Raw genomic sequence first — 23786 nt, 5'->3', positions numbered from 1 at the left:
AATAACACACCCAGACCTGGGTGGGATCTGATTTCCTGCTGTGGATGCACCTGTGCCCCACTAGCAGCCTAGTTTAGGGGCATGGCCAGATCACTCTGCACTTCCGGTGCACTCACGCAGCAGGGCATTGGTGCTGGACCAGCTGATGGGTTGCTCTCCAGCAGCCAACTTGAGGTGCGTGCCTCTCTCTGGTTGTGTTGTTATGAATCCATGCCTGCTATGTCTTGCTGTGAGGGGTGCTCTGGGCTCCCGGGGTGCTTGTTGTCAATGTGGGGCCTCTGTTGGCCTCGGGGCTGCATCCGAGTTTTGGGGCTATATGTCTCTAATGAAGCACTCTGTAGTTATTCACATTACCACACACCTGTTTTCTTTTGGTCTTTCACACTCTGCAGATAGATTTTTTCACATACACAAGTACAGAACATGCACTTTTGATTGTCACAGCAGGGATCTTGTCATATCATATTATATGATATCGAGTTGACCAGCCTTCTAAAAGCATGTGTAAAATATTGGTCATAATCTACCACACTCAGAATATGATGATGAATTTTGTAAATTTAAAATTTTGGTTATAACACTTTGATTAGAAATATAAGGTGTGACACTGCAATCAAGACACATAAGCTTAATAAAGAAATACTTATATAAAATGTGTTCCTTGTAAAGACCTGTTGTTTTGTGGTGCTTACGCTGGGTAAAAGACAAAGGACAGTTGCATTAAATCCTGTGTGTAGATGTAATGGGTAAAGTACACTACATAGTGAAGGTAATGATGACAATCGGTTGTTCCCACCATCAAATACAGCATTTACACCTTCTCCTCCACAGGCAGTGACTCCATTCTGGGATCAGTGGCGTTACGAATTGTCATGGGCAGCTGGTGGCTCTTCACCCTCATTGTGTGTTCGTCCTACACAGCAAACCTGGCTGCCTACCTCACCGTGTCCCGCATGGATAATGCTGTGAGGTAAGGGCAATTCCCATTCTCTGTCACTGCTCACACTCATCAAGCAGGCATCATTTTGCCATGTAGTCCAGTAAAGATACAGATATGCCCATCACTAATAGCAATAGTTTTAATTTGTACATAATTTGATTTTAATAGACCACTGAAATAACATACTAAAAGTATAGAAAATTCTGTTGATGGGAAGATGTTTTTCAGGCATAATAATGTGCAACTGACTTGATTATTTTTGCTTCAGGAAACAACATCTCTGGGCCCATATTAGTGTTTTTAATCTTACAGTGTTGGAAAAAAAAGTTGTATGATGCTTAAGGCTGGCTTTCTTGTTGACATAAATATATTGAAATAATAAAGTTATTTTTTTTTTTTTTACGTGCCACTACCACATCCAGGCTTCATTGATTGCATTGATTTTACAGACTTCAGTCAAATGCATAAATTATTAAGATCCTACCAACTAGGAGTATATAAATTTTGTTGTCCAAATTCAAATTTTCATTTCACTCATCAGAACTGGTGTGAACATTCTCACTGCTCATACTCAAAACAGATTATTTGAAGGACAAAATGCTCATGTGATGATTTAATGTTTCACTGGGTTTTTTTTTTATTCTTGTAAATGGAATGGGTAATTCAACACCCTGGGATGAGGGGCCAGCATCCATCTATCACATCATCACGTAGGAGTACATTCTAAAAAGAGTTTATTTGGATGGTAGTCAGAAATGTATCCAGCCCAAATGAACAGCTGTGTGTTCTGTGTAAACCTCTACTTGACAATGAAAAGACAAGTGACATTAACACGAGGCTTTGATGGCATCCAGAGAGCAAGTGCAGCTCAAGAAGAATTGCTATCCATTTCTGTTGGTCAGAAGGTGCATACTAAATATGAAATAAAATGTTCATATCATATATTCATGTAATGCATACTTTCAGCTTATTAAATTAATACATTTATGTGAACACTATTTTGTATGCCTTAAAAATGATATACCTAATGTGTATATCTTTGCATCACTGTTTAGCTTGCTTTAACTTGCTTGAGTAGTGATGAAATGATCAAGAGTTTAATAGAATTATGCATAAAAATATAATAAATACATAAATAAATAATTATACATAAAAATGCAAAATATATGAAAACAAGAGCAATCAGAGATTTCTGACGTCCACCAATCCGGATCCGGATCACCTCCAAAATTCAGTGGAGGTGGCCTAATTCATGGCCTAATATTTGTCTGTGGTGAAACTTTCATCAAAATCTGTGTTGTTTTGACGTAATCCTATTAGTCAGACAGACAGACAAATAAATAAACAAACAAACTTCAATGATTTTATTCATCTTTGGCAGACGTAATTATACAAAAAGATAGCTGATATTGAAAGATACATATTTTCTCAGATGAAACCACTCTTTAATAAAAGTATTTTCTGTTTTAATTCATCACTATATCCTCCTGACTGCCAGGACACACACGCACACACATACATATATATATATATATATATATATATATATATATAGATAGATAGATAGATAGATAGATAGATAGATAGATAGATAGATAGATAGATAGATAGATAGATAGATAGATAGATAGATAGATAGATAGATAGATAGATAGATAGATAGATAGATAGATAGATAGATAGATAGATAGATAGATAGATAGATATAGTTAATTTGATGCAATAAAATGATATTTAAAAAGGTCAAGAGTGGGTGTCTTTGAGACAATTTTCAGAAATGTTCCCACAGTTACATTTTTCTATACTTTTGATATGTTATAGTGCTTGGTATTTTGAACAAGATGCAACAGCCGGGAAAACTATTGCAATTGGTGGTCAGTTGACCCTCATTTTGCAATATATTTACTGCACTAATGGTGAATGTATTGTACTCACTTTCCACTTTCTGCACTAGCGCATGTTAGGACTAAAACAATTCCTTAAGGAAAGCAAATCTTTCTTGAAGAATTGTCTCTTCTATGGAATGATGATACATCAGACCAGTGAGTGCACAGGTACCTTTCACTGAAGTATTGATTGATTTTATAATGTTATGATCCCAAATCATCCCAAATTTTCCAAAGTATTCCATACTTAGGAGCACAGTATAAGGCAGATATTTGCACAGTATATATGTATGTTGTTGTGACTAAATCAAAATGCTGCTTCAGTCATCTGTGCTGAGTTCTCATCAGCTGAACTTGAGTGTTGGATTTCTGTGCATTTAGATTTAATGCTGAATTATGGTCCTCTCCTCAGGTCAAATGTTATTTATCAATTATTCCAACCTGGTTTGCTCTGTCTCCCTAGCAACAGGATTGGATTAAATTTGTCTCCAAAAAAAAAAAAAAAAACGTGCAAGATGTGAATACTAAAGAAAAACTGGTTATTTATAACAACATCTTATATTATTATTTTGTACAAAGCGATCTGTGCTGTTGTCTTAGTCTGTAGTTAAAATAAAGAGCATCTGTGGGATTCAGCTCTTGGCTAATCTGAGTTCATTGTGCAGAAAATTGAAGAAGAAGCTATAAATCCTGCTGGGTATGGTGCAGAAAGACCAAATGTGCAGGATGCAAATTGAGGAGCATACAGTCAATTTTGTGTAATTATATGTAGTAAACATATAATAATTACATTATGCAGCAGTTAAGCTTTGGTTTGCTTAGACAATGTGCCTTGACAGACTCAGAACAGTAGAACTTCATAATTCAATAACTGATCTTTCTGTTTTCATCATGCACCTCATCCCATCAGGCAAAAACAGCCCATTATATGAGATCAAGAAGACTGAAAAACAACAAAATAACATGCACTATACATAAATGATAATATGGTGTAAAACTTCATCTTCATCCACTTCTTTTTTTGTCCTTCTTGTTGTTACTGTCAATCTTCAATAAAACTGGTCTATTTAGTACATGCTCTTTACAAAATATCTTTAAGGGGATTTTTCAACCTGGTCCCCCTTTGTCAATGTTTTTGGGTCCAGATATTCAGTCAAGAGAAAAACGATAACTGGCCTGCTATTGAATTAGAATGCTAATACAATGTGAACAACAGAATGCTTATCCTTAGTGGTAATGGCAAAAGAGCTATAAAGTGCAAGTCTATGAAGCAAGCTATAAGCCTCAGAGTAAAGTGCATCTTGTTGTGACTGAATACAGGGAAATGACATTAAGCAGACTGCGTTTCTATAGCATTTTGAAATAATGCCTAATTTTCACACATTCACACACCGATGTCCGGGTCCTGTTATACATGCAAGTTCTGACTACTCATCTGTGAGCTTGATCCTGATCTTTGTTACAGATGATTGATTCAGCTTTGATCCTGAATGCCAAATTGCTAAACTTAAACCCTAATTGCTGAATTTTGATCTTGATTACTAACCTTTGAACATGAGAAATGATCTTTGATCCTTATTTTTTAACTTTAATCCTGATCATTCACCTTTTATCCTGATCATTTGTCCTTATTAATCACCTTTGATCATGTTCATGAACTTTATTATTGATAGCTGAGTTTAGATCCAAATTGCTGAATTTTGATCCTGATATTTAATCATTATAGCTTATCTTGAGTGGTAACCTTTGATCCTGATCACTAATCTTTGATCCTGATCATTGATTCTGATGCCTCATCTTTGATCATGTTAATGAGCTTACATCTGACTTGCTGATCTTTGATCCTAACCGTTGATCCTGATGGCTAAATCAAATGGCTGAATACTGATCACTTTTAGCCTGATTACAGGATCAAAGAAGGATCCTCCTCTTAATCCAGATCTACACCAAAATCCATTTTTTTTCTATTAAATTTAATTGAAATCTTATTTTGTCCTTTAGAAATATCCTGCTGGAAAAGAACAAACAGACAGACAGCCAAATGGTGAGGACATAACCTCCTTAACTGATTAAATAACTCCTTGTGTAGACTTAAAAACCTCACAGAAGGAAAACACGAGTATAGTTCCGATACATAATTATTGGCCATAAACAATATTTCATACTCAGTAATACCAACAAACTCATTATTTTCTTTCCACTCACACACAGGATATGTTTTATAATCAGGTTTCACGTGTTATAAAATGCCACTGCGAGAAAATACTCTCCTGTAATTATTTGTCATCCGTGTGAGTAAATATCCTTCTGACCCTATGTTTGTTTGAGTAAGACAGACTAAATGCCCCTGACCAATTGAGGACAAGTTGATTGCAGAAACTCATTATGTAATTGCTGCACATAATGTAATAAAAATATAATTAAAAACTCATTATGTGGCAATCTGTCTATACTGTAATAAAACTGTTGCATGCATGATGTAGCAAGTTATTGTATTATATGTAGGTTATTGCCTTATGAGCTCTGTGGCATGAAAAATGTAACGCTTTAAGGCTTACTTCATATTTGATATATAGCTCCCTTCCATCCCAATTATCAATCATGTGCTCTGCAGGAGTCGAGACACATTACAATTCAGATGCTCTCATTCAAATGCAAACCACATCCATTGACTGTCTCTTTAGGTGCATTGTTTTATGGATAAACCACAAAATATTGTGTGAGAGGAGGGGGCGGGTGGAAGAAAAGTTCCCCTCTTTGAAAAACAGCAACATGATCACCTCAGCAGAATGCCTAAATCAAGGTGGGAGAATTTGGAATTTCAGGTATATTAATGGGACAGAAAGAAGACTTGTGGGATGATAATGAGGAAGGTGGTGTGCATTGACTAATAATTAGATTTCATATTTACTAGGTTTTTATATTATTACAAAATGTCATTAAGGTCATAATATAATATCCAACATAATCACTTCTTTTATTATGCATTTGAGAATTGTGATGAATTATGTGCAGTTTTTACATTCTGGACATCTGCATTAATTACATTTAGGGCACTGCATTTCATTAAGTTACAATAATAATAATAATAATAATAATAATAATAATAATAATACTCATATCTGATCCTGGAACGGTTGCAGCATGTAACATTCTCCAATTTGTTTGAAGAATGTCAATTTGATCCCATGTTAAATCTGTTTTTTAAAAGGCTAGTTTGTGATGTCTTTTTGTTTTTTAGGTCGACATTCTGACCTACCCGTGTGTTGGTTTTTTCTCAACACACTCAATAGATGTTCTAAATGAGCATCCTTAATGAGAGCGCACGTGCTGCTATTATCCATAATGAAAGTGTGTGCCCGTCGAGCACACCAGTGGATGATTTTCACAAACTTCACTTCAAAGCATCAAAAGCAGGTCTAATTTCGAGAACACGGAGTGCACCTCCACGTCTCCCCCCTTTGTCGTCTCAAATTGTGTTCATTTTAAAATGAATGGTTTAAGAATTGCAAGTTCTGTGAACGCACGGATCCTGCTAAGAGCTGATTTGTGACTGTTGGGTAGAAGATGGAAAACCAGACATCTTCATGTTACTGTCACAGGCTGTTAAAGATCAGAAGAAAGAAAAATTATGCTCTTTCCACACAGGAATTCTCCTGTTTTGCAGAATGGCAGCTGTGCACCATCATCACAGAGCAGGAAGCAAAGTAAACTTCTGTGAGAAATTTGTGAAAGGTCATTGCTGCTTTTTTCATTGTCGTGGGAGGCTGGAGGCTAGCTGGAGGCTTTCCTGCGATGCAAAGCTTTGTCTTCATGGGCCTCAGGCTGAGTATTTAACCTCAATAATATTCCAGCACAAACTCAGGCTGAGATGAATGACTTAACACTTTGACTTGGGTGTTTTGTTGTTTTCACTATTGTATTGATCTGAATATGAGACGGAGATATTCTGTGGAAATACCTCTGAAACAAATGGGGTTGTCTTATATTCAGGGTCTAGTCATTTACATGTCATCCACAATAGTACACAGGTGGTGCCAGATACCTGTGAAAATGAATGTGGGTCCCAGGAATGAAGCAACTCACCCCCTAACTAGGTTACACTGCTGCAGGATGGAGGCTAGTGTTGTCAAGATACAAGAATTTCGAACTTTGATACAATACCTTGAAAAATATGAATCCTCAACACCATTTTCAATACCATGGTAAAAAAAAAAAAAAAACAACCGATATACAGCACATAAAATTTAGATTTTTCTTAAAAGACAAATATAGATATCGATGCAGTGTCAAAAGCCATCGTAATTCTGTATAAAGCACAAGACTTCCTCTCCCTACATTCATTAACTATTTTGTATCATTCATGCCTCAGAGACTGCAAGCTGTTATAAAAGCCAGAGGTGGTGCAACAAAATACCAGTGATGTGTTGGAGCATTCTTTTGTTTTTCATGATTCCATAATTTTTTCCTCAAAATTGAGTGATTCCATATTTTTTTCCCTCTGCTTGGTCTAAAAAAGTAACCGTTACTGACTGCCACAATTTTTTTTTTCCTGATTTCTTATAGTGTTTCTTAAAGCCAGAAAGTTGCAATTTGAAATTACTTTAGTTTTGTGTCATGTCTGTGATCTGCTTTTTTTCTACAAAATTAAACAACTGAATGAACATCCTCCGAGGCCGGTGATTCCATCATTTTTGCCAGGGGTTGTATAAAGTTAAAAATGAAACTTTTGCATCAACATGTCCAGGGTCTCTTTAAAATGAGGGGCTCTAGCTATAATTTGAAAAGAATACTATTTTTTGAGAAATTAAAGATTCAAACTAGTGTAAAAAGTCATTGTGTTAATTTCTAAGTTCTTCTTAGAAATTCAATTAATAGTTCTATTTCAATTTCAATTTATTTTCATTTATATAGCACCAAATCACAACAAACGTGCCTCAAGGTGCTTCACACAAGTAAGGTCTAACCTTACCAACCTGATCTTTCTGTGTATTAGTAATAGTTCTGCCTATTAAGTTACTTTACAAGTTCTCTTTACTGTCAAAGTGTTTTATTATTGTCCAAAATTGTGCTATGTGTTTGCAGTCTGTGGTTGTGTTTTTTTGTTTTTGTTTTTTTTTTTTTTTTTTTTATCTTTTTGGATGATTAGTTAACCTTATGAACAGACAACAACAGGACAGCACACTTATCAAGAAGAGTTTACTGTGCCACCTCATTTAATGTTTCAGTGTTGTTGAAATAGAGACTGTCACCAACCTCTTTAAATTCTTTGTAGAAAATAGTGTGTTGTCCTCAGCTGCTGAGCCAAAGTGTCAGCACTTAACTGTGATATGTTTCCGATCAGCACTCAGAAAAATGGGTAATGGTCAGTAGCGGTTGGTGGTATTGATTTTTGAGAGGATGCACCTTCACTTTTTCGTGAGCTACAGGGGGGTCCCAAAAGCACACACATGAAATAAGACAAAAATAGCCGGAAGTTGGACTTGCAACACAAAAGCAATGGCTGTCACCGAGGTACGAGTAATTTTTCCAGCCAGAGTGACTTTGGGTGAGTGAGACACCTGTGCCCATGAGTGATTTGTCCACTCTCCAATCAAATTAGAACAAAAACATGAAAATAATGCCAATTGATCGGTTACACACAGTGCAGCATCCCTTGGAGAAGTTTTGATGTTCAAATTAAAACACAGCCGCAAGTCACATGATTGTGAAAAGTTTATGACCTTCCACAAACTTTCATATTACAGGTGATCCAACCAGGAAGTGGGCTTTATGCTCACTAACCTAAATGAAATTAAATGAAATGGAACATTGAGATGAAGTGTTGGAATACATTTAAATGCATACTGTTACTGAGAGGTATTTGCATAATCTGTCTCTGAGGAAGTCATACTTATTTATTATTAATTATGTTGCAGTAGATTTTATTTTCTCAATATTGTAGGAGGGTGGCACCCTAGTCTCCTTTATTGTCCAGCCACCCCTGGTTGTGGTGAGCCGACACTTAACATCTTTAATGAGCTAGTACCATAACAGAACGCAAAATATGTTGCTGCATTTCTTTGGGTTATGTTTGTATTCAGCTTGACAGTCTGAGGCGAAGGCCAATATCTGTGTTAGTGAGAAGGAGGCGGGGCTCTGTGTGCACTGAGAAGCCTGCTGTGGGAGATAGGAGGGTTAAAGGAAAGAGCTGCTGGAACTGGTGTATCAACTCTGGAGAGACTTAGTATTGGAATTGCTTCAAATGTTCAAAAAAAAATCTATAACTGTGATACGAGTAAAGGACTCACAGGAATAAATGCAACAGATTAATCAAACAACTCTCAAGCAACCAAGAAATATCAGATGGGGCCTAAAGTTAGAACATGATGAGCTAACAAAGAGCATCTTAAAACTGCTGTCAGAAAAGATTGCTGTGTCCATATTAATAAAGGCTTTTTAACTTTTTTTTGTTATGAGAGTGCCTTGGAGTTATTTTTTCATTGTTTGTATAAAGTATCTCATCCAAAGACCACCACAAACAAACATTTTTTGATTCCAGCAAGCACTCTTCAACAGATATTTTTTGAGATTTTTCAAAAACATTTTCTTCATTAAAAAAAAGGTCTTCAGAAATGCTTTTTCCAAAATTATGCAATCAAAAAGGGGTGTTGTATTAAAATGTTGTTTTCTTATATTCAGAACAATGCGGCATTTTGTCTGACAAGGTATTATGACATTTTGAACTTGGAAAGGAATCTTTGGACATAATCAACTTTGCAGCTGGCTAATGTCACCCCATTAATTCAGAAGACAAACAGCATTAGTGCCCATAAGAGAGAAACTAACCTTTTTAGCTATGTAAAAGCTGCTGTGTGTATTTTGGAGTCTGGAAGCAGAGCTCCTTTCAAACTTTGATCTAACCATTATAGGTAATGGACAGGACTGATGGGTCTTGTATTGATTTCCACTGAAAACGTATGTTGCACTCTTACATTAAAGAGCTGCAACAGCCCCGTAAATAGCACCATATTGTCTGTTTATTTATTTATACATTTTTTACAGCATCTCTGATTTCTAAAGTGGCTCATCAGCTGTCAGTTTTTATGTTACTAACAACACAAAGAACTCTCTTTTTATTTACTCTGTGAACACCAGCTGGTCGATGGACATTCATATCATTGATTAATACAAAATCAATAGCTCACCGCAAAGACCTCCACAGGTCACAGTGTTTGTGTGGTTACATTAAGTGGAGATGTTAAACAGTAATAAAGCAGAATATTGTTCTTGCAGATTAATCTTGACAGAAAGAGCCGGAGACGATGAAATATCAGTTTGTTTTCTCTGATGATGTTTTGCTCGATAATGCAGCCAAGGCTGCACATATATAGGCTTCTAATTAAATGGTTGAATTATCCTCTTGCTATTTTGTGGTAAGAGCTATGATTCTACACCCCCAATCATTTAGTTTTTTAAAGAAACTACAAGAAAATGTTAGCTTTACACACAGCCCATGTCTCTTCTCATGTTGTAGATTTTTTAAAGAACTGCAGAAAATGCACAGGGCAGCATGTCAACTCTATAAGCATAATCTGAGAAGCAGGTAATCTTCTGGAAAGATTGCCATTTAAATTACACTGCAAGCAACAGGGGCATTGCCATTTACTAAATATGATGCTGTGGAAAATTGACAATTATCTGTACATATAAAACACAGCTGCTGCAGACAGCCTCATTCCTTGCTGTTCACACATCTGCATAATAGATATTTCAATCAGGAGAGACTCATCATATTGTTCATAAATAGCAGAATGTAGTTTGGCATGGACGTCATGTGACATTAATGACTAACCAGGGAGATGAACCCCATAACTGGTCAGCGACTCAAACCTGACTTCATCATTAGTGTCACGCTGCTGGCTGCTAGTGTTGGAGGAAAGCGGCGTTTGGATGTTGGCATCGGCACTGGAAGCAGCAGGTGGTACACTGCAGGTGCAGCTTATTGAGCTGATAGAGTGTACTGATTGGTGATTGGCTGCACTGGGCGATGGAGGTGGGTAGTGTTGAAACCGAAGGGACCTTTCTTATGAATTTTACATTATAGGAAAACGGTGTCTGCGTGTGTGTGCGAAAGGATATTTCCAAGAAATGGGTTTGGTGAAGTAATTATGAAATCTAAAAACAGCAATGGGAAATATGATAATATATTGATGGACAGTTCTCTGAATCATTTATACAAAGTTCTCCATAAAATTTGTGGCTGTTTGCAGTCATTGTACGTAAATCAGGAGCAGGAAATATTTGACTCAGTGTGTTGCATCACTCTGCAGCCATATACTGTGCTGTACAAAGACTTTGGAGCTAAAATTCTGACGGAAATTTACTCAGAAATAAAGCATGTTCTACAAATGCAGTGCAAGTCGCTAATGGACACATTCCCTCACAATGGGTGTAATCGACCTCATCAAAAGCTCTTTATGTAACTGCAAATTTGACTCCATATCATTCCAGCTGTGCTGAAAGATTCTCTGGAGAGACCTCATAGCAAAGACACTGTGATAGCAGGAGACGGTTTGTCAAAATAGTATAAAGTACTATTTTATATCCCTTTCCATATAAGTGTAACTGTTATTGCGGAATACAGCCATGTATGTTCTATTCCCATTACATGATTATCTTTACGCATCTTCTGCTTCTTCTCCACACTTTTCCAAAAAGCTAAAATATCTCTAACATCTCAAAACTGTCTTCTGTTGAAGAGCACACCATATCGTACGTACTTGTCCACGTTCATGTTTTTATACTAGAGTCCCCTTGCAGTCAACCAATTAAATCAGATTTTTCACATTTGGTGGATCACAATTTATCCCAACATTACAAATGTTTTTAAATGTATTAAACATATAACTTCTTAAAATTTGGGCTGCTTAGTCAACTTCCACCGCAACCCAGACCCAGATGATCAGCAGAGAATGAATGAATGTTTCTAACTTTCCTGATTGCTCACAGTGATCTAAAACGCTACTTTTAACACAGATTGCACCAGATTTCAGGCCCTAATTGGGTATCCACCCCCTGCCTCCCTCCCCGCTACCCCATCACAAATATAGACGATTAGGTATCAAAAATTAGTAATGGGAGACTGGTCTAATAAACCAGTGAACGTGCAGGTGAAAATGGTTTCACACAGGCCTGTAATTTATTCATTGTTCATACGAAATTCAACTTTTTATATGTAATAAATTAATTTGGGTTTTGGTCATATAATGTAAAGTACACATATGGCCGTATGCTGTTTTATTTGAAAACAGAATCATGTTTGAGCTTTATTTTCACAATATTTGTATTGCATTTTTTATAGATACTGTATCTTTAATTCTCAATACAATTACTTAAACAATGAAAAAATAACAACACAAATACAGCTGCTCTTCATACCTAACTTCCCTTCACCCACCTTTTCTTAAGTACAATATGAGCATTTCTTATAAAAAAAAAATTGCTATGATAGATACGTTTATAGTGCATCCACTCATAACATTGTGTTATGTTATGTTACACTCAACAAAAATATAAACCCAACACTTTTGGTTTTGCTCCCATTTTGTATGAGATGAACTCAAAGATCTAAAACTTTTTCCACATACACAATATCACCATTTCCCTCAAATATTGTTCACAAACCAGTCTAAATCTGTGATAGTGAGCACTTCTCCTTCGCCTTAGACTGTCCACAATAAAAGGCCACTCTGAAAGGTGCAGTTTTGTTTTATTGGGGGGTACCAGTCAGTATCTGGTGTGACCACCATTTGCCTCATGCAGTGCAACACATCTCCTTCGGATAGAGTTGATCAGGTTGTCAATTGTGGCCTGTGGAATGTTGGTCCACTCCTCTTCAATGGCTGTGCAAAGTTGCTGGATATTGGCAGGAACTGGTACACGCTGTCGTATACGCCGGTCCAGAGCATCCCAAACATGCTCAATGGGTGACATGTCCGGTGAGTATGCCGGCCATGCAAGAACTGGGACATTTTCAGCTTCCAAGAATTGTGTACAGATCCTTGCAACATGGGACCGTGCATTATCCTGCTGCAACATGAGGTGATGTTCTTGGATGTATGGCACAACAATGGGCCTCAGGATCTCATCACGGTATCTCTGTGCATTCAAAATGCCATCAATAAAATGCACTTGTGTTCTTCGTCCATAACAGATGCCTGCCCATACCATAACCCCACCGCCACCATGGGCCACTCGATCCACAACATTGACATCAGAAAACCGCTCATCCACATGACGCCACACACGCTGTCTGCCATCTGCCCTGGACAGTGTGAACCGGGATTCATCCGTGAAGATAACACCTCTCCAATGTGCCAAACGCCAGCGAATGTGAGCATTTGCCCACTCAAGTCGGTTACGACGACGAACTGGAGTCAGGTCGAGACCCCGATGAGGACGACGAGCATGCAGATGAGCTTCCCTGAGACGGTTTCTGACAGTTTGTGCAGAAATTCTTTGGTTATGCAAACCGATTGTTTCAGCAGCTGTCCGAGTGGCTGGTCTCAGACGATCTTGCAGGTGAACATGCTGGATGTGGAGGTCCTGGGCTGGTGTGGTTACACGTGGTCTGTGGTTGTGAGGATGGTTGGATGTACTGCCAAATTCTCTGAAACGCCTTTGGAGACGGCTTATGGTAGAGAAATGAACATTCAATACACGAGCAACAGCTCTGGTTGACATTCCTGCTGTCAGCATGCCAATCGCACGCTCCCTCAAATCTTGCGACATCTGTGGCATTGTGCTGTGTGATAAAACTGCACCTTTCAGAGTGGCCTTTTATTGTGGACAGTCTAAGGCACACCTGTGCACTAATCATGGTGTCTAATCAGCATCTTGATATGGCACACCTGTGAGGTGGGATGGATTATCTCAGCAAAGGAGAAGTGCTCACTATCACAGATTCAGACTGGTTTGTGAACAATATTTGAGGGAAATTGTGTATGTGGAAAAAGTTTTAGATCTTTGAGTTCATCTCATACAAAATGGGAGCAAAACCAAAAGTGTTGCATTTATATTTTTGTTGAGTGTATGTTATGGCCTTAATTCACAATAGAGTAAATTTTTTTTTCCCTCAAAATTCTGCTCACAACATCCCATAATGACAACATAAAAAAGGTTTTTTGAATTTTTTTGAAATTTATTAAAAAAATAAAAAGGTATAAGTATATAAGTAAAAAAGTAAAAGTATTCACGCCATTTGCTCAATACTTTGCTGATGTACCTTTGGCAGCAATTACAGCCTCAAGTCTTCCTGAATATGATGCCACAAGCTTGGTGCACCTATCTTTGGGCAATTTTGTCCATTCCTCTTTGCAGCACCTCTCAAGCTCCATCAGGTTTGTATGGGAAGTGTCGGTGCAGAGCCAATTTCAGATCTCTCCAGATATGTTCAATCAGATTCAGGTCTGGGCTCTGGCTGGGCCACTCAAGGACATTCACAGAGTTGTCCTGAAGCCACTCATTTGATATCTTGGCTGTGTGCTTAGGGTCACTGTCCTGCTGAAAGATGAACCGCCCCAGTCTGAGGTCAGGAGCACTTTGGAGCAGGTTTTCATCCAGGATGTCTCTTTCATTGCTGCATTCATCTTTCTCTCAATTCTCACTAGTCTTCAAGTTCCTGCTGCTGAAAAACATCCCCACAGCATGATGCTGCCACCACCATGCTTCACTGTAAGGATGGTGCCTGGTTTCCTCCAAACATGACGCCTGGCATTCACACCAAAGTGTTCAATCTTTGTCTCATCAGACCAGAGTATTTTATTTCTCATAGTGTGAGAGTCCTTCAGGTGACTTTTGGCAAACTCCGGGTGGGCTGCCATGTGCCCTTTACTAAGGAGTGGCTTCCATCTGGTCACTCTACCATTCAGGCCTGATTGGTGGATTGCTGCAGAGATGGTTGTCCTTCTGTAAGGTTCTCCTCTCTCTACACAGGAATGCTGGAGCTCTGACAGAGTGATCATCGGGTTCTTGGTCACCTCCCTGACTAAGGTCCTTCATAGCAATAACTCAGTTTAGATCTAGGAAGAGTCCTGGTGGATCTGAACTTCTTCCAGCTATGGATGATGGAGGCCACTGTGCTCATTGGGACCTTCAAAGCAGCAGAAATGTTTCTATACCCTTCCCCAGATTGGTATCTTGAGAAAATCCTGTCTCGGAGGTCTACAGACAATTCCTTTGAATTCAAGCTTGGTTTGTGCTCTGACATGCACTGTCAACTGTGGGACCTTATATTTAGACAGGTGTGTGTCTTTCCAGTTCATGTCCAGTCAACTCACTTTATCCCAGGTGGAGTCCAATTAAGTTGTACAAACATCTCAAGGATGATCGGTGGAAACAGGATGCACCAGAACTCAATTCTGAGTTTCAATTCTGAGTTTCATGGCAAAGGCTGTGAATCCTTAAGTACATGTGATTTCTTCATTTTTATTTTTAATACACCCCCCCCAAAAAAAAAAAAAAAAAAAAAAATTGTTTGTCACATTGTCATTACCACTGCCATTGCCACTTCTGTCTGTCTGGGTTAAACTCCCAAACTATAATATGAACCCTAAAAACTATATATATTCTGAATCCTCATGACATGGGGAACAAACTGGTACCATTTTTTAAAAAGTTGAACTGAAAATTACCCCCAAAATAGCCATTTATGTAAGACCATACAGTGTTGTACCATGTGCGATAAACTCCCAAACTATAATATGTAGCTCTAAAATCTATATATTCTGAATCCTCATGACATGGGGAACAAACTGGTACCATTTTTTAAAAAGTTGAACTGAAAATTACCCCCAAAATAGCCATGTATGTAAGACCATACAGTGTTGTACCATGTGTTTTTCATGCTGCCACTTCTGTCTGTTCGGGACAAATTCCCAAACTACAACCCCTGGCAAAAATTATGGAATCACCGGCCTCTGAGGATGTTCATTCAGTTGTTTAATTTTGTAGAAAAAAAGCAGATCACAGACATGACACGAAACTAAAGTCATTTCAAATGGCAACTTTCTGGCTTTAAGAAACACTATAAGAAATCAAGAAAAAAGATTGTGGCAGTCAGTAACGGTTACTTTTTTAGACCAAGCAGAGGAAAAAAATATGGAATCACTCAATTCTGAGGAAAAAATTATGGAATCACCCTGTAAATTTTCATCCCCAAAACTAACACCTGCATCATATCAGATCTGCTCGTTAGTCTGCATCTAAAAAGGAGTGAACACACCTTGGAGAGCTGTTGCACCAAGTGGACTGACATGAATCATGGCTCCAACACGAGAGATGTCAATTGAAACAAAGGAGAGGATTATCAAACTCTTAAAAGAGAGTAAATCATCACGCAATGTTGTAAAAGATGTTGGTTGTTCACAGTCAGCTGTGTCTAAACTCTGGACCAAATACAAACAACATGGGAAGGTTGTTAAAGGCAAACATACTGGTAGACCAAGGAAGACAAAGCGTCAAGACAGAAAACGTAAAGCAATATGTCTCAAAAATCGAAAAATGTACAACAAAACAAATGAGGAACGAATGGGAGGAAACTGGAGTCAACGTCTGTGACCGAACTGTAAGAAACCGCCTAAAGGAAATGGGATTTACATACAGAAAAGCTAAACGAAAGGCATCATTAACACCTAAACAGAAAAAAACAAGGTTACAATGGGCTAAGGAAAAGCAATTGTGGACTGTGGATGACTGGATGAAAGTCATATTCAGTGATGAATCTCGAATCTGCATTGGGCAAGGTGATGATGCTGGAACTTTTGTTTGGTGCCTTTCCAATGAGATTTATAAAGATGACTGCCTGAAGAGAACACGTAAATTTCCACAGTCATTGATGATATGGGGCTGCATGTCAGGTAAAGGCACTGGGGAGATGGCTGTAATTACATCATCAATAAATGCACAAGTTTATGTTGATATTTTGGACAATTGAAAGGATGTTTGGGGATGATGAAATCATTTTTCAAGATGATAATGCATCTTGCCATAGAGCAAAAACTGCAAAAACATTCCTTGCAAAAAGACACATAGGGTCAATGTCATGGCATAGGGTCAATGTCAATGAGCAGATCTGATTTGATGCAGGTGTTAATTTGGGGGATGAAAATTTACAGGGTGATTCCATAATTCTTTCCTCAGAATTGAGTGATTCCATATTTTTTTCCTCTGCTTGGTCTAAAAAAGTAACCGTTACTGACTGCCACAATCTTTTTTTCTTGATTTCTTATAGTGTTTCTTAAAGCCAGAACGTTGCCATTTGAAATGACTTTAGTTTTGTGTCATGTCTGTGATCTGCTTTTTTTCTACAAAATTAAACAACTGAATGAACATCCTCTGAGGCCGGTGATTCCATAATTTTTGCCAGGGGTTGTATAATATGTAGCCCTAAAAACCTATATATATTCTGAATCCTCATGACATGGGGAACAAACTGGTACCATTTTTTTAAAAGTTGAACTTAAAATTACCCCCAAAATAGCCGGCTGTGGGTATGACGAGGCAGATTCAAATTTCCAGCCCTGTATATGTGTTGGCCATCTCTGTTTATTTAATCCCTTTCTACAGCTATTTTATGTTCTCAACTGTTAAGCACCTGACTGTCCTGTACAACCCAGTTTGCCTTCCTGTCTGAATAGATTCATTGTATGTTTGTAAAATTGCAATGTAAAAACAGTGAAATACACCACTACCTCAATTTTGATGAATTGATATTTACATTTACTGTTACCTACCTTTTGTGTGTAATTTTGTTCTAAATTTGATTGCAAAACAAAGTCTGCATGAAGGATTTCAAATGTGTTTGTCTTTTAACCAAGTATTTCCACTTAGTTTGGGGAGTCCACCTCTTATAGGTCTCCTGGACAAACTTTAGCCCATTAACTATTATATTTATAAGACATCAGCATTACAAAAACAAATGTTGGGTAATTGTTTTGATTAAAATGATTGGCATTTGGCTTACATCTAAAACAGGTTAACCCGGGCAGCACCGGGTATCCCAGCTAGTAAAAATATATTTGATTTTTAATTTTGTGAGAATTTAAAATTGGCTAAAAAATATTTTTTCAAACCTGGTTAAAAGTAATAAAATAAGACAAAGCAATGTAATGTAAATTGTGTGCTGTTTTTCATTTATTTATTTTATTCATTTATTTATTTCATTTTATTTAAGTGTAACATCATAAGGAATTCAGCCTCATGTGTTTAGTGAAAACTGACAGAAGATTTTCAGATTTCAAAGTGGGCTGCAGTGTTCTTAATTTTGGATGTAGCAGGGTTAGACAGTACCAGTATTTAAGTTACACTTTATATGTTGAAGAAACCCCACTTTTAAGTTTTAAGAAGCATTTTGATGTAAATGAGCTCTTTGCATGAGCATGAACTTTAGTACTTTGGTAAATGTGCCAGTAAAGGCTTTCAGTCATCCAGGTAGGAGAGTGCAGTTGGACTCCTTCAAACTCTTTCTCTACTCATCCAGCTGAGAGTTTGGGCAGAGTTCTAGAAATGGTTTGGAAATATGACATGCTTCAAAGTCTTTTTTCATTAGTAGTTTCATGCAACCTAATATATAAACCTGCTGATGTGACCCTGGCTGCAGGTCGTTTCAGGACCTGTCCAAGCAGGTGGACCTGGTCTATGGGACAGTGCGGGAATCAGCCGTGTACGAGTATTTCCGGGCCAAAGGCACCAACCCACTGGAGCAGGACAACACGTTTGCTGAGCTCTGGAAGACCATCAACAAGAACCACGGCTTTGATAATTCTGTCTCCAGCCCATCAGAGGGCATCAAAAAGGTACGTGTCACAAAATCAATCAATCAATCAATCAATTTTATTAAGATAGCGCCTAATCACAACAAACACTTGCCCCAAGGCGCTTTATATTGTAAGGCAAAGCCATACAATAATTACGTAAAAACCCCAGCGGTCAAAACGACCCCCTGTGAGCAAGCACTTGGCGACAGTGGGAAGGAAAAACTCCCTTTTAACAGGAAGAAACCTCCAGCAGAACCAGGCTCAGGGAGGGGCAGTCTTCTGCTAGGACTGGTTGGGGCTGAGGGAGAGAAACAGAAAAAAGACATGCTGTGGAGGGGAGCAGAGATCAATCACTAATGATTAAATGCAGAGTGGTGCATACAGAGCAAAAAGAGAAAGAAACACTCAGTGCATCATGGGAACCCCCCAGCAGTCTACGTCTATAGCAGCATAACTAAGGGATGGTTCAGGGTCACCTGATCCAGCCCTAACTATAAGCTTTAGCAAAAAGGAAAGTTTTAAGCCTAATCTTAAAAGTAGAGAGGGTGTCTGTCTCCCTGATCTGAATTGGGAGCTGGTTCCACAGGAGAGGAGCTTGAAAGCTGAAGGCTCTGCCTCCCATTCTACTCTTACAAACCCTAGGAACTACAAGTAAGCCTGCAGTCTGAGAGCAAAGCGCTCTATTGGGGTGATATGGCACTATGAGGTCCCTAAGATAAGATGGGACCTGATTATTCAAAACCTTATAAGTAAGAAGAAGAATTTTAAATTCTATTCTAGAATTAACAGGAAGCCAATGAAGAGAGGCCAATATGGGTGAGATATGCTCTCTCCTTCTAGTCCCCGTTAGTACTCTAGCTGCAGCATTTTGAATTAACTGAAGGCTTTTCAGGAAACTTTTAGGACAACCTGATAATAATGAATTACAATAGTCCAGCCTAGAGGAAATAAATGCATGAATTAGTTTTTCAGCATCACTCTGAGACAAGACCTTTCTGATTTTAGAGATATTGCGTAAATGCAAAAAAAGCAGTCCTACATATTTGTTTAATATGCGCATTGAATCAATCAATCAACTTTTTTCTTGTATAGCGCCAAATCACAACAAACAGTTGCCCCAAGGCGCTCCACATTGCAAGGCAAGGCCATACAATAATTATGAAACACAGTCTACGTCTAAAGCAACATAACCAAGGGATGGTCCAGGGTCACCCGATCCAGCCCTAACTATAAGCCTTAGCGAAAAGGAAAGTTTTAAGCCTAATCTTAAAAGTAGAGAGGGTATCTGTCTCCCTGATCTGAATTGGGAGCTGGTTCCACAGGAGAGGAGCCTGAAAGCTGAAGGCTCTGCCTCCCATTCTACTCTTACAAACCCTAGGAACTACAAGTAAGCCCGCAGTCTGAGAGCGAAGCGCTCTAATGGGGTAATATGGTACTATGAGGTCCCTAAGATAAGATGGGACCTGATTATTCAAAACCTTATAAGTAAGAAGAAGAATTTTAAATTCTATTCTAGCATTAACAGGAAGCCAATGAAGGGAGGCCAACACGGGTGAGATATGCTCTCTCCTGCTAGTCCCCGTCAGTACTCTAGCTGCAGCATTCTGAACCAACTGAAGGCTTTTTAGGGAACTTTTAGGACAACCTGATAATAATGAATTACAATAGTCCAGCCTAGAGGAAACAAATGCATGAATTAGTTTTTCAGCATCACTCTGAGACAAGACCTTTCTGATTTTAGAGATATTGCGTAAATGCAAAAAGGCAGTCCTACATATTTGTTTAATATGCGCTTTGAATGACATATCCTGATCAAAAATAACTCCAAGATTTCTCACAGTATTACTAGAGATCAGGGAAATGCCATCCAGAGTAACGATCTGGTTAGACACCATGCTTCTAAGATTTGTGGGGCCAAGTACAATAACTTCAGTTTTATCTGAGTTTAAAAGCAGGAAATTAGAGGTCATCCATGTCTTTATGTCTGTAAGACAATCCTGCAGTTTAGCTAATTGGTGTGTGTCCTCTGGCTTCATGGATAGATAAAGCTGGGTATCATCTGCGTAACAATGAAAATTTAAGCAATGCCGTCTAAAATGTTCTTTTAAATTTGTATTGCTTGTTGTCGTTGTGATTAGCTTCTAGATCATTTTTAGCAGGGCATTTCTGAGGCCCCATTTCTGCACAGCGGCAGAAAAAAGTGAGGAAACTCATTTTTGTGCACAAATTACTAATAATTTCTCTGAAACTACAAATTTAAACTTAAAATTGATTTACTTGCTCATGCTTTCAAATCAATAATGCATGCTTTTGAATTACTAATCTGTGTGCTCAAATTATTTACTTTTAATAAACTGAATGACATACATAACAGTTTTATGATAGGTCAGTGTTATCTTACAAAATGTTCCTTAAGGCATAACCCAAAGTACTTACTCATATTTTTAAAAGAAAATGACACAGAATTACAATTTAGAGAACAAACACCAAAGTCTCAATATTTATTGTGATGTATTCATTTGAGGGACCAAACTAATATGATACTAGTGTTGGCCGTGGGGATCCACAGAGCAGTCTTGCGCTTTTTTTTTCATGCTCACATTTTCGTGACACGTTTTATTTTTTATTTCTAACCCTAACCCCCACAGAACCCCCGTGTCACCCCACATTTCACGATACATCACGAAAAGAATCTGTGCTCCCGTCAAGAAAGTGTGGTGCTTTTCATGACGGTATCACAAACTAATAGATTAATTTACCTTTCATGATGCCATCACGAAATGGCGTGAGATAGGGCTGCGATCCATGGGCTCTAGAATGGGTAGTGTTTATAAAATAGGTAGGTGACATTTTTCACAGGTAGTAATGAATTGTGCAAAGTTTCTATAATGGTTTGGAATGGTGCGTGTCTAGAATGCAATGGTCAATGTTCATTGTTCACTGTTGTTAGTTAATATTCGTAATTTCTTTAAAAATATTTGTCCTATCAATGTTCTGTTTTGGCGTTCATCCTTGACCCAAAATACATAAGCATACCAAAAGTCAAATGCCAGCTCTCCCCAGTTTCTCCATGTTCAAAGGTACAAACACGCATGTCCGCACGCAAGTGGGCATACACGTACACAGAGGCCACTTTGCATTTAATATATAGATTATTATGCCCTGTTGATGGATAGACGTGCAATAGTAGAAATAGAAAAGTGCTCTGTCCACGTGTTCATGTGCATGTGTGCGTCTGTCACCACATGGTAAAATTGTAAAATGTGTTAAATTTGGTTCACTTATTGGAGACAATCCTTTCATTCCTTTCATTCATGTGTGTGCCTCTGCTGTTCTAGCACCACCAACAGGTAAAATCTAAAAAAAAGTGTTGACACATGCAACAATTTCAAAAATCAGGTACTTGGATCAAGCAGTGTTCATTGCATCCTCTGTCAGATTTTCAAACTTATTCTGTGTTATGGAAATGTGTAAAAAGTTTTTCCCAGGCCACAAATTCTGTCCAGTCTTGACAAGAATTGGCACAGTTGATCTCTAGTTGAAGCCTGACAATTATATTAATGTGGTTGTTTGATTTTTCAAAGCAATCAGCCATCACAGCCAGTTATAATCACATATAAGAAGTTAGATCATATGTCAGCAGCACTTTGATGTGCTAAAAAAATCTAAAGATGGGTCATGAGGAACCACACGATATAAATAAATAATGAAAGGCTTCAAAGTGCTGATGCATACTCTGCGCACTCTACACATGACAATATAATGTACATGTAAATATATATATGTCTGTGATGTTTTTTGACGATGTATGACTTCATCATATGACTTCTGTGTGACTTTATTATGAAGTCATTCATACCAATCAAACACAAATATTTTGCTGATCAATACAGGCTTTAGATCATCCATCCAGGCTTCTTGGTTGTTGAGGTATATAAAAAAAAGGCACTTTTTGTCCCATGGTTGCCTTGAGCTTGACCTGTGACTGCAGACCAAACTACTCCAAACTCTAATAACATCTAGATATCTGTCCAAATGTTATTGCCACTAAATGTGAAGGAAATCTGTCAAGGCCTTGTTACGTTATCTTTTCCAAACACACACACTAGTGAAAAGAATACAATGTTTCACTGGTGTACAGCAGGGGTGGCCAAGTTCGGTCCTCAATAGCCACATTCCTGACACTCTTAGTTGTCTCCCTGCTCCAACACACCTGAATCCAATGAAAGACTCATTAGCAGACTTTTAATGAGCCTTTCATTGGATTCAGGTGTGTTGGAGCAGAGAGACAACTAACAATGTCAGGATGGTGGCTCTCGAGGACCAAACTTGGCCACCCCTGGGTTGTACAGGGTTAAAAAAGAAAGTGTAATTTAACCTCTAGGGGGTGCTGCTTCCAGTGGGGGGTGTCAAACATGATTTGCCTTACTTTGTGTGTATGTGTGTGTGTGTGTGTGCACATGCTTGTGTGTTTTGTTTTATTTATTATCAAGGAATTATTGATGAATGTCTTATAGATTCTCTCGCCTTTAACACACAGTGGGCTTTGTTTGTTTGTTTTGTTTTGTTTTTTAATCAAAGCACCAGTTCCAGGATGGTACTGGAACAAACACTGTAGCCATATTGTCATGATATCTCATTATTCCAGCTGCTAATGGCATTTTTGTAGACAGGCCTGTGTGTAAATCACAGCCACATAATAATCACATCAATAAAACAACTCTTCTTATATTTAATACAAGCACACAAAGAGAGGCTATTAAATTCACAGTTTGAAAAAATGGCCATTGATTGATTAGTCACAGATCACAGCATAATAGAGAAGTTTCATTTCTCTGCACTTTATAAATCTGCTACAACCTGTGTGTGTGTGTGTGTGTGTATATATATATATATATATATGAGGTCTGTCCATAAAGTATCGTACCTTTTTATTTTGTTTTTAAACTATATGGATTTTATTCATATGTTTTCACGTCAGACAAGCTTGAACCCTTGTGCGCATGCGTGAGTTTTTCCACGTCTGTCGGTGACGTCATTCGCCTGTGAGCACGCCTTGTGGAAGGAGTGGTCCCGCCCCGTCGTCGGATTTTCATTGTCTGGAAATGGCGGGATGATTTGGGGTTTTTTTCCATCAGAATTTTTTCAGAAGCTGTTAGAGAC

At 38.1% G+C, this 23786-nt stretch overlaps 1 protein-coding gene across 1 annotated transcript in view; it reads left to right on the top strand.

Annotated features, from left to right (window-relative positions):
* Positions 1 to 23786, top strand: part of LOC117523859 (glutamate receptor ionotropic, delta-1-like) — a 290124-nt gene that overhangs the window by 242859 nt on the left and 23479 nt on the right. The window contains 2 exon segments of the mRNA XM_034185472.1: positions 832 to 970; positions 18467 to 18662. Coding sequence (XP_034041363.1) covers positions 832 to 970; positions 18467 to 18662 — 335 coding nt within the window.

The sequence above is a fragment of the Thalassophryne amazonica genome, chromosome 13 (genome assembly GCF_902500255.1).
Source record: "Thalassophryne amazonica chromosome 13, fThaAma1.1, whole genome shotgun sequence".
Classification (NCBI taxonomy): Eukaryota; Metazoa; Chordata; class Actinopteri; order Batrachoidiformes; family Batrachoididae; genus Thalassophryne; species Thalassophryne amazonica.
This window is presented reverse-complemented; position numbering and strand designations above follow the sequence as displayed.